Source organism: Bubalus kerabau, chromosome 4 (genome assembly GCF_029407905.1).
Source record: "Bubalus kerabau isolate K-KA32 ecotype Philippines breed swamp buffalo chromosome 4, PCC_UOA_SB_1v2, whole genome shotgun sequence".
In the NCBI taxonomy this organism is placed as follows: domain Eukaryota; kingdom Metazoa; phylum Chordata; class Mammalia; order Artiodactyla; family Bovidae; genus Bubalus; species Bubalus kerabau.
The window spans coordinates 12397545-12410080 of record NC_073627.1 but is presented as its reverse complement, the minus strand read 5'-3'; the positions used below and the strand labels follow the sequence as shown (position 1 = coordinate 12410080).

At 44.0% G+C, this 12536-nt stretch overlaps 1 protein-coding gene and 1 long non-coding RNA gene across 2 annotated transcripts in view; both read right to left on the bottom strand.

Moving 5' to 3' along the window:
* The window catches only part of RPTOR (regulatory associated protein of MTOR complex 1), a 329649-nt gene that overhangs the window by 237836 nt on the left and 79277 nt on the right, over positions 1 to 12536 (bottom strand). The window contains exon 4 of the mRNA XM_055575332.1: positions 4553 to 4635. Within this exon, the coding sequence (XP_055431307.1) occupies positions 4553 to 4635 (83 nt within the window). The remainder of the gene's footprint in view (positions 1 to 4552; positions 4636 to 12536) is intronic.
* Positions 4786 to 10331, bottom strand: LOC129648735 (uncharacterized). Its single transcript, XR_008712859.1, has 3 exons — positions 9062 to 10331; positions 7708 to 7773; positions 4786 to 5465 (listed from the first exon to the last, which is right to left on the bottom strand). It is a non-coding gene; the product is annotated as an uncharacterized LOC129648735 (long non-coding RNA).

The window sequence follows — 12536 nt, the reverse complement described above, 5'->3', positions numbered from 1 at the left end:
CCACCTGATAGACTTGAGAGGCACAATGAACTGAAGGCAAGGCTGAAATTGAGCCTCTGCTACGTGCCATGCAGCAAATGTCCTGCATGTGGTACCTAAGAACAGTCCCCAGAGGACTAACTGAGGTTGTGGAGCACCTTGGCTTCCTGGAGCCCCCCCAACCACTGCACGAGTCCCCATGGCCTGGCTGGAGCAGGGTGCATCACAGCAAAGCACCACAGGGCACTCTTCATCCCCTTTCACAGGTATGCACACAGGACATGATGGGCTAAGTAAGGGTCATTTCAGACACTTGCTGGCACTGGAAGTCTTGCTAAATGCCTTCACTAACCTTAGGAAGTTATGAATATTCCCACTACCTTTGTTTTCAAGCCACCCAGGAAAACGGCCCAAGGAAAGGTGCTGTGGTCTTGATGGCAGTTTGGAAACTCTTTGGGGAAAGAACAGGAGAGCGACAGGACCCTTTGTTTGCCATCTTCCCCTGGCCCTAGTGCCTAAATCACACCTTGTACTAAACTGCCAGAACCCCCAATTTGTTTGTTAAGTCTTAAAAAGATAAATTCTTCACTGTAGATGCTCAGCTTTATAATCTCCTGATCCATCTCCCAATAAAACTTTCAGTTGAGACTTATGATGAACTGAGTGAGGTTTATTTAACTGCAGGATTTTCAGCTGAAACAACAGTTGGCATTTTTCCTTCAAGCTCCCGCAGAAACACAAATTTATGTACCTACAAGGTAATAAGGCAAAGTCTTAAATTTAATCAGAAGAAATATTTCACCTGTGGCATACTGATAAATTATTTAGAAAAGGGGGGGCTCAATTGGCCTGGCAAGGAAATCTGGGCCAGATACTCCGGAAGCTTCAGACAAAAACATCATCATCAAGGTTTCTCTAAACTCCTTCTTCACCCCAAAACACCTTTATCAAAATGTTTAATCTTGAACAATCAAAGCCAGAAAAGTAGAAGCTTTCTACTAGGAGGAAAAACTAGAAGCATTTTAACACCAGGAAGGAAATCAGCTCATCAAAGTACCACTCTGATGACGCTGACACGCTTCCAGTAGTTTATTCTCTGCACTCCCTGGAAGGGAGGGAGACGGCAGGATTCCCCAGCCTGCTCCCTTCCACGGCAATGTGGAGGCCTCCGAGGATTTCCACAAACATTAATGAAAATGACCTTATTTCCAGTGGCCCAACCTTTGTGAGTCTTGCAGTACAGGATACACAGAGAGAGAGAAAACCAGATCTATGGGTATCGACATCAAAGGTCTAGAAATTTAATAACATTCCCATTGTTTTATTGCAGATGCAATCAACCTCTCTTTATTACTGCAGAAAACTCGAGAGCCCTGTAGAGTGCAATGAAATGGTGTGTGTTTCGCTCTGCAATGTTTCAAAGGACCCTGATTTACAGTTAGAAAGCAGGCGCCCACACGTAAACATCTGAGCTTGGTGACTGCCTTTTGTTTTGCGCAAACTCTATGAGGCAGCATGAGGCTGCCACCACACTCTGAGAACCACCCCATCAGATGCCAGGTTCCTTCCCTCCTGTAAACCCACGTGAAGGTGTGCAGGGCAGAAAAGTGTGCACCTGCATCAGGACATGTACTGTTATGCCCAGTGCATGTGGCACAGCCCCATGACTGACACCAGTCAGTCAGTCAGGTATCTGGCTGCACCCTTACCTTAGGCTTGTCTCTGAAATACACAAGTCCCACTAACTAACTGTTTGTAGCAGAAACACTGTAAACATTTTATAGTACTTAAAAATGAATGTAATGGTCTTGGCATTCAAAAAAGAAAACATTAAGTATTCATTGTTGTGGTTCTGCTTCCTGAATGCAAGCAAAAAGATACCATCCTGTTGCATGAACTGCTTCTTACTAGGCTACAGCTGATACTTTATTCCAACTCTACTTTATAAACCAACCCAGATGGAATCCCACCGCACTAGTATATTGGCACCTTTGCCAAGGCTTCCAATAATCTGGAAACATTCTCCCTCACCAGCCCTTTGAACCATCTCTCTTTCAAAAAGTTACTTTGGAGATCTTGAAACCCCATTAACTTTAACAAATTTTCTCAGACTAACAACCATCCTTCCAGAGGACTACACCCCATTGTACCACTGCTGGCCACCTGTGTCCTGGGAAGGTAATTTCTCAGTCCTATGTGTGATTCCACACTGTCATTTTAGGCTCTGCAATCATTTCTCTCTATATAAATGCTGCCTGCTTTACATGCTAATGCCTCTTCTAGATAGCATGGAAGAGCTTTGCTTACAGGCAGTAATTTAGATTAAAAATAATAATGATCCTACTTTAGAAGATTCCATTTACTGTTAGCTAGCATGAACTTGCTGATACCTACCAAGCTAAACTAATAATAAAGCTAGTAGTAAATCAACTCTTAGCACACGAAAAAAAAAAAAATTGTAAATCACACCAAATGGAATAAACATAAAATGCCTTGATATATTAAACATGCATTCTGAAAAACTGTATCTTCTATGTAGTAATTCTTTAAAAGGAAGAAAGAATTAAACCAGCAGAGACCCTTCCTATGAAGAATACAATCAGTAGATCTGAATTGATCTGGTAATGTTCTTTCTTAAATGTGTCTAGCAAAGAGAAAACAGAAAGTCAAACCCAGAGGAAGGTCAGAAGTAGCTAAGTCAGAAAGGCATTCTTTTACACTTGAGCAATGCTGGTTCTCAACCTTCCATCTGCCAGGAGCATCACATCTTCCAGTGTCACCTGTGCATGTTGTCCCACATGGACCGTAAGGTGTGTCTGAGCCTCTGAGAGCACTCACCCCTAAGTGTCTGTCTAGCCTGGAGTACTTTCAAACTCCTCAAAGAAGCTATTTTCTACTGATAACACCAGGCATCTCAATTATTTTTAAAGGACCACACCATCTAAATCTTACTGGTCCTCATCCAAGCCCCAAACACACTGCACTCTAAAGAAAAATGCTACTGAATTTTTGTATAAGCCATCAAGAGTAACAAATCTGAGGGAGGAAAAAGCAAAACCTTTAGACATAGATGAAACTCTCTACTAAGAATTCTAAATTCTTGTTCTAAAGAACAAGAATCCAAGAGGTTTCCCTGGTGGCTCAGTGGTAAAGAATCCACCCGCCAATGCAGGAGACCCGGGTTCAATTCCTGATCTGAGAAGATCCCACATGCCACGGAGCAACTAAGCCCATGCACCACAACTACTGAGCCTGTGCTCTAGAGTCCTAGAGCTGCAACCATTGAGTCCAAAACTTCTGAAGCCTGCAAGCCTAGAGCCTGTGCTCCACAAGAGAAGCCACAGCAATGAGAGGCCCACACACTGTAACTAGAGACTAGCCCCTGCTCTCTGACACAAGAGAAAGCCTGCAGCAGAAATGAAGATCCAGCACAGCCAAAAATAAATTTAAAAAGAAAATGAGTAAGACTCCATTATTACTTGACTTGACAAGTTAGGGATGCAAAGCACAAGGACACACCTGAGGCACAGAGATGTTTCATGACATTAGTCACCTGATACCGTGAGCAAAAGCAGAAATTACCAAGGGCACCATCACAGGCAGGAATATATTCATTCCTGGCTATTCTCTTCTCTAGGAATGTAAATAATCCATGTGGAATTCCCGAATTCCAGATCACATGGATAAATGATCCACAAACAAAAATCCTAAGCAGGCAAATGTTCACCGGTTCTCTGAGACGTTGGCTCCCATTAGGCTCATAACCCTAAAAGCAGAAGCAAAGGCCCACAGGAGGCACGATGACAGTGCCACTAGCTCAAACCCCCACCCCCATCCCATTCCGTCCTGTAGAAAATTCCAGAACCAGCGTCACACAAAGCTGTATGGAAAGGAATCTCCATAAACACCCCAGATTTCTAATTTTCTATTAGAATTATTAAATCTTCAAACTAGTTAATGAGAAAGACTAAAGAAAATAGGTCTTTGGGTGGTTTACAAATAAATTCAGATCTTAAAGGCAATTTGACACAGTTATATTCTATGCCACATTTCTTTCTTTAAAAAAAGTTTAAGATATAGGCAACAAAAGACCCAGTAATTGGTAACTGTCTCCTTAAAAAGAACCTTATCTTTTGATTCAAAGACAAAGCATATGATAGGTGTCATCTTTTGAATGTTGACTGCTTTTTTTCTCAACTATTTGAAAATTGAAGATGGGAGAAATAGCTATAACTAGTTGAGGTTACAGAGTATTACTGAAAATACATTTCCTGTGCAAAATAAAAACTGCGATTTAAGAGTAATATGAAAAATACTTTTTTCCTAAACATTTCGTGGGAAAGCTGAGGCAAAATAAAAATTAGACCATCCGATCAAAGACTCACACTAAGGCATGTGCTTCCTTATCAATCTATGGAGCACGTCAACAGACAGAAGAGGGAGGCAGGCCTGCCGTAGGGAGTGTCCCATCACTGGATTGTACGAGGAGAGAATCTGGATTCAAAGACTGTTTGAAAGCAAGAAACTAGATTTCTCCGTAAGAAAGAAAAAGAAGAGCAAATAAAGAGCTTACCCTTGGCTGCCAGTTCTCGTACTGCTTCTGTAGATTTGCACCAATGGTTTCCAGAGCTTTCTGAGGACCCATCGACAGAGGATCTGGGAAAGCAATGAGAAGGAGAAAGTTTTTTATTTGTTCATTTCCTCCTTGCTAAACCTCTCTTTCAGAGTTTCCTCTTAGACAATTCACTTCAAAGTCACCTTTGACTAAAGACAACACAACAGAGCCTGAGGTTTACCTGTGTTTAGCCTGACTTACAGAACTACTAAGCCTTCTTGGGAGGCTAAGAAACCACAACTCTCCATCTTTCTAGGGAAAACTGGTTTTATTACTGGTCCCGTGATTGTTTCCTTTCATCCACATTTGTCATTTTAGCACCTATGGTGCTCTTAATGAGAATGAAAGAAGAGTGTAAAAAAAGCCAGCTTAAAACTCAATATTCAAAAAACTAAGATCATGGTATCCAGTCCTATCACTTCATGGCAAATAGAAGGGGAAAAGGTGGAAGCAGTGACAGATTATTTTCTTGGGCTTCAAAATGACTGAGGACAGTGACTGCAGCCATGAAATTAAAAAATGCTTCCTCCTTGGAAGGAAAGCAATGACAAACCTAGGCAGTGTATTAAAACGCAGAGATATACTTGCCAACAAAGGTCCATCTAGTCAAAGCCACGGTTTTTCCACTAGTCACGTACAGATGTGAGAGTTGGACCATAAAAAAGGCGGAGAGCTGAAGAACTGATGCTTTCAAATTGTGGTGCTAGAAAAGACCTTGAGAGTCTCTTGGACTGCAAGAAGATCAAACCAGTCAGTCCTAAAGGAAATTAATCCTGAATATTCACTGGAAGGACTGATTCTGAAGCTCCAATACTTTGGCCACCTGATGCGAAGAGATGACTCACTGGAAAAGACCCTGGTGCTGTGAAAGCTTGAAGGACAAAGGAGGAGATGGCAGAGGATTAGATGGTTAGGTAATATCACTGACTCAATGGACAATCTAAGCAAACCCCAAGAGATAGTGAAGGACAGGGAGGCCTGGCGTGCTGCAGTCCATAGGGTCAACAAAGAGTTCAGACTTAGCAACTGAACAACAATAACAAAACTGTGTAACAATGCAAAAGGAAGCAGAAAACAGTTTCAACAAATAGCTGGTTATGTCCTGGGTGTGAAGACCAAGAGAGTAACTGCCAGCTGGTCTGAAAGCCTCTAACTCCTGTACCCTCACTTCCACACAGTGACCTTGTGGTCAGTGCTCTGGCCACAGCTAATCTGTGGCTAAGAGAACAGAAATGGTTTCCTCTGTAAACAGATAAAGGCCTGTCCAGAAGTCACACTGATCAGGGGCAGCTCTTAGACACATCCTCTAAAGAATCACAACAAAGACAACCGGAGGGAGGGAGTTCCAAAGGCCCACGGTGGGGAGGATGAAACGCATACCGTCCTCAGACTGCACCCTCCGGAAAGCCCGGCCCCCACCTGCCCCTTCCTCCCTTGGCTGCTCCCAGGGGGGCATGTCAAAAGTGTGTGGGAGCCAGAGAGAGCCGCACCGTGCTTCTCCATGCACCTCACCCACGGCCCTCATCAGCAGTGGCAGCCCCACAGCAGCACGCACTCTTCTTCCCCCCGTCTTGGGTCAAAATACGGCCACCTGAGGGGAGAGCAGGGACAGCTACAGTAGTCCATCAGGCTACGATCAACAAAGTGAGGCTTTGTTGGCATCCAAACCACAGGAGTCGCTGTGGTCAATTAGTTTTATGGTTTCCTCCCAATAATATGACAGGGAATGGGAGGGGGGAGGGGAAGAGAGGGAAAGGATGAGGACAACTGAAATGGTGCATTTAATATGACATTTACTAAAATAAACAACTAAACAACTTAAGTAAACTAAAACAAAATCCCAGGTGGATACTGCTGACAATTTTGTCAATCTGACATGGGGTGAAGTAAATTTAAAATTGTAGTTCTATCTGAACAAAACACTTCTCTTCAAATGCCTTCACAGGTTTCTACTTAATGAATGAAGGACTAGTGAGTGAGTAGGCGGGTGGGTGGGTGGGTGGGTGGATAAATGGAAAGAAGGAAAAGTAGACGGTAACTGGCGTTTGTATAAAATTTTAGCTCTTCATAAATCTTGCCTGCAAGCTCTTCAGCATAACCCTCTGTATTTCATGATGCTTAGAACTTGACATTGACATGGACTTAGTCCAACGTACCTCATAACAAAGAAGAGAAAGCTGAAGCTTAAAGTGGTCAGACAACTTGGTCCAAGGTCACAAAGGTTCTTGGTGGTGCTGGCATTCAGCCAATGTAAGAAGTGGAGTCTTTTTTTTACCTCCCATCTTCTCCACATTTACACAACCTGACTACCACGTCCTACCCAATTTTCCTTCAGAAGAGCCTGCTCTCCATCACTACGCCTACACTGGCCATTACATGATGGTCACCACCCCCATCAACTATGGTGGTGTTGGTCCCACCTGCAGCTTCTCATGTTGACACTATAGAGATTCCCTGCTCCCAGTCAGTTCCCAAAGATGCTACAGGGGACAGAGGGCAGAGGGCAGGGAGCACAGTAGGGCTCACTGACCTGTCTCCTCTCAACCCACCTGGAGACCAACCAGCATAGTGAGTCCTTCTAAAATACTGCTTCTATGATGTCACTCCCCACAAAAGGCCTACGGTGCCTCCTGAATGCTCCCACTTAGATAACATGCAATATCAGCAGAGCTAACAGACTCTGTCAAGACAGTGGAGGCTTGAGGCTGGGATGACTAGAAGGTGACAACAGACAAGATGGGCTTCTGGGCCACTGATAATACTGTTTCTTGATCTGGGTCTGCTCAGCTTGGGAAAAGTTATCAACTATATACTTGGATCAGTGTACCCTCCTATACACATGCTATGCACAGATGTTCAATCATGCCAACTCTTTGGGACCCAATGGACTGTAGCCCTCCAGGCTTCTCTGTCCCAGGGATTTCCCAGCAAGAATACTGAAGTAGGGTGCCATTCCCTTCTCCAGAGGATCTTCCTGACCAAGGGACTGAATCCACATCTCTTACATTTCCTGCACTGGCAGGTGGATTTTTTTAACCAGTAGCACCACCTGGGAACCCCACATATGCTATACTTTAACACAAATTAAAAATTTAAAAACATGCAGAACTCACTGCTCAAGGAACAACTGTACTTCTCCATAGCTTGTATTTAGTGGACATTTCCTAAGTATTTCTTCACTGAAAAATGAACAAGGTTTAAACCAAAAGTCATAAGAGCAAGAGGCCTAGGCACAGGCACAGGGTGCACCCAGCATCCAGCAGCAAAGCCCAGACAAGCCCAGCAAGCACTCCCAGGGCTGTGCCCACAGCCAGCTCCTTCCCCTCCCAGGGTTCATTCTCACCTCCCTGTGCAGCCCCCAACCCCCCATATGGCCTGTTCCAACTCCACCGTGTCTGCTGAGTTCGAGGGGCCTGTCTCTCTTGTACTGCTACTACTGCTGCTAAGTCGCTTCAGTCATGTCCGACTCTGTGCGACCCCATAGACAGCAGCCCACCAGGCTCCCCCATCCCTGGGATTCTTCAGGCAAGAACACTGGAGTGGGTTGCCATTTCCTTCTCCGATGCATGAAAGTGAAAAGTCAAAGTGAAGTCACTCAGTCATGTCCGACTCTTAGCGACCCCATGGACTGCAGCCCACCAGGCTCCTCCGTCCATGGGATTTTCCAGACAAGAGTACTGGAGTGGGGTGCCACTGCCTTCTCTCTCGTGCTGGTCTTGTCTAACACTAAATCCTAAGAAGCATGACTACATTCCTATATATACCTCTGCACTTAACAGGTAGGTCTCCACCTAACATCTGTTGACCAACTCAACTATCCGTCAGACGACAGGCTGTGAAAATGTCTGTAAAACCAAGAGCTGCACGCAAAGGCTTTTTTTAGCCTTTGCTAGCCTTTTAGCCCTACCACTATTTTTAGCTCATCGACACAGGTCTCTTAATATCCACATGTGGAGGGAAGAAGAAAATGCTTTTCTCTAAGAAGAAAAACAAAGTGCCTCCCAAATATTTTCTTAGGATAAGAGAATTCCCAAGCATCCAGTGAACTCACAGCCATCTTACCTCTGAAACACAGCTAATAGATGCAAAAGACATCAAGGCTAAATGTCGCTCCCTTCCCTTCAGCGCTCAGCTCATCTACACTCCGCTTTCAAACACTGATCCTCTCAGGTACAGAAGTGCTCTTCTTTAGTGGGATTGTTTTTAGTTTAATGTGGGGCCATAAAACAAAACAGCCTCTCCCCTGCTTCCCTGAGTGTCGCCTCCATGAAATAAAACAGCATCTTATTGTCTAGAGGGACACAGGGGCGGCACCCATGTCCGCACACCCACTCCTGCTGGGCAAGCCGGGGCCATGCGCCTTTCCCCCTCCCTCGCTGGAGCTGGAATCTGGGCCTTGGCTGTGCAGCAGTCCAGCAGGGAGGGCGGGCTGTCACTGCTGGGTAGCACAGTGCATCTTCTACTTACTTATCCTGGCACCACAGGAAAACCTAAGGGCCACTTCGGGGACACTCAGGTACATCCTCTGAGCCTCTGGAAGTAGGACTCTCCCCAATGTGTGTGAAGACTGTAGGCACACAGGTACACAAAAAGGGACTAGAAAGTAAGAATTTGCCTATTTTTCAAATTTCCAGACCCCTTTTCCCTACGATCAGGGCAGTTTCAACCAGCAGTCTCGCCATTTGATGTGTGTCTGCAGCCATAAAGCAATGCATTAGTAATCCCCACCCAGCCCCATGCACAGAAGCATGGTTCTTTCCCCTCTCTGTTCCTCTCACAGAAGGAACAGAGGCAGAACAGATGTGGGAACAGCTCACGTTCCTACCCAGCACCTTGGCCTGTTGGGTGGGGTGGGGAGGTGCGTGCAGGCCGATGGTGGCTGCTCCTGGCTGTGAACAGTCCCCAAGTTGAGCCCTGTTCATGCCCCAGTTAATCGCCCTCCAGCCAAGAAGTGGGTGCCATTATCAGCTTCATTTTGCAGAGGAAACCAAGGCCCCAAATGGTTAAGTGACTGCTTGAGTGAAATAGCTGGAATGAATAAGCTGAGGTCATGATGAGTGCAAAACCTTTTGATTTCTGGTAACAGAGCACAAAATGCTAAGACCAAGTATAAAACATCAATTGCTGCCTTCTAAACGGGAGCATCTTTTTAGGTTATTAGAAGGTACCAAGCCCTAAAAGGGGTCTTCCTCAGGACTCCTTTCCCAGCCATGACATGCTCCAGGCATACCATCCTGAAAAAGGCAGAACCAACTTGTCATCAAGCCTAGATCTCCCTGCCTCACCAGCCAAGCCATGAGTTCAAGTCGAATAAATTGAAAGTCTGATAATGAAACATTAACACAGACAAAGCACCTCTTCCCCCAAAATGCTTATTAACTACAAAAGGGAAGGGGGGAATCTTACAGCTGAAGTTCAGGTACCAACTTAATCAAATGATAAGAGAGCTACATACCCAGCAATGAGATAAATTAAAGTCATGTGCCACCTGATAGGATCCACGGGGGAAGGTGGATCTCTTCCATGACACTCCTGCCAAAGAGGCATAAACAAAATGTAATCCCAAGGAACCACTGGGGACATTCTGCTAAACAGAGCGCCTATGACCTTCTAAGTGTCAAGGTCATGAAGGTTAAGGACTGAGGCCTGTTCCAGGCTGAATGAAACTAAATTAGGGACGTGTGAAGCAGGAAAGAGTCTTTGTGCCGTAAAGGACCTTATGGGGACACGTGGCAACCCTGAAAATGCAACCCAAGGCTTACCCGGTAGTGGCACATCCATGTTAATCCCCTGTCTGTGAGGACCAGGTTGTCATGAAAGAGAAAGTCTTGTACGTAGCAATCATACGTTAATAGATTTCGAAGTGACGGAGCATCATTTCAGCAGCTCACTTTCAAATGAATGAGGAAGAAAACTGCTTAGAGTGCCACATGCAACTTTTGAAAATGTTTTTTCAAAATAAAAATTAACACATAGGCTGCCAGACACCATTACAAATTTGCTGATTCAAATCTCTAAGACTTTCCCCCTCCCTTATCCCATATTGTTGAAATCACCATAAGGACTTGCTTTTTAATAAAAGCCAAATGAAAAATTTTCAACTCACTAAAGGCAATATGCCCTGCTGAATTCAAAATCTATTGAAATGATTACAAAGTAGATTGCATATCTAAACTGCAGAAAAATTTTAAGACTATAACATTAAAAAATCTATTCGTTTGCTGGATTTCACATCAAGAAGAAAGTAAGGGATTCTCTGCATTTTTATTAACACTGTCCCATAAATACGGATCAAAGAGACTACGTGAGATGTGAGGGAGGGTTCTTTGATTTCTCTTTGGGGGCAGGAGTGTAGAAAGCAAAGGATCCCTGGAGAATCTAATGAAAACCAAAGCCCCTCAGCCCAGAAGGTGCACTTCTCTACTCAGACACCACACTCACACAATCCCCAGGAGTGCACACTGGGATCTGGGCTGAGAAGTCTTATGCTAAAAACTTAACAGAAGAATAGTAACAGAGGGAGGAAAACAGAAAACAACTGATTAAACGCAGCTTTGACAAGGGGTAAATGAAGTGGAAACAGTCAGTGGTGGCTAATAAGAAGTCAATTTCAATCGGCACAGTCACCAAGGGATGGCAGAGGGCCAAGAAAGCATCTAAGAAAACTGGCCACAGAAAACAGCTACTGTCACCGGGTTGGGAGGACAGGGGGCCTGTGCTGCAGGCAGGAGGCTGTGAGATAAAGGCTGTCATCCTAAGATACCCTCAAATAGTGAAACAGGTAAGTAAAGTGGGGGAAAAAACCTATTTCCCAATTCAGATTATAACAATTTGTAATTTTTACTGTTTAAAGCAGATAAAGGGAATTTCTGCTTTTGTTTAGACTAGAGAAAGCTGCAGAGAGGTGGGGTATGGATTGCCCCAATCCTACCAACAAGAGAACGCTGAAAATCCAATGGTGGACACAAAGGAAACTCATACTGTGATGGCTTCACTGGTGAATTATACCAAAATTTACAGAAGAAATAATACCCAATTCAATACAAACTCTTCCTTGAAACAAGAAAGATGGGAATATCTCTCAACTTGTTTAATGAGACCAGCACTGTTTTGCTACCAAAACGAGACAAATATGTTGCAAGATGAGAAAACTATCGACCAACAACCCTTATAAGCAGAAATGCATGATTCCTTAATAGAATATTAGCAGTCAAATCCAGGAATATATGAAAAAGATAAAACAAGTGAAGCTTATGCCAGAAGGCTCAACAAGATCAATCCATATAATTCACCCCATCAACAGACTAAAAAAGAAAAGCCTGGTTATTATCTCATTAGATGTTGAGAAAACATCTGATAAGATTCAACATGGATTCCTAACAGAAACTATCAGCAAACTAAGAATAGAAGTGAACTTCTTAACTTAGAAAAGACATCAGAAAAAAACTTTGGCTAGTGTCCTTTCAGTGGTAGGAGCCTAAAGCTTTCTCCCTAATGTTTTCTCTCCAGAAACAAGTGAGGGTTGTGCTGCACCATTTCTAGTCAACAATGTGCTAAGATGCTCTGGGAGGGTGACGACAAAGAACAACTCCGCCTCCTCCTGGAGAGAGGCAGGTGGGACTCCGCGTTGCGCAACTGAGGCACCTGCGTGCAGGTATCAGTGCTTCAGGGTTTTTTGGTTTGTTTGTTTGTTTGTTTAAGTGTATATAACTAGTACTAGGTACCAGATGCAGGGCAAATTTAAAGGAGAAAATTATATAATCCAATAGTCATCATTTAATCAATTTTTCCTGAGACACTCTCTCCATTGCAAATGTTAAGTAAATATATCTAAAATACCTTAAAGGTTATATAACTGCAAGATGAGATAAAATCTTCAGATTTATACAAACCAATCACAGGCCTGCAGTGGACCAAGACAGGCCCTGCCAAGCCAAGAACC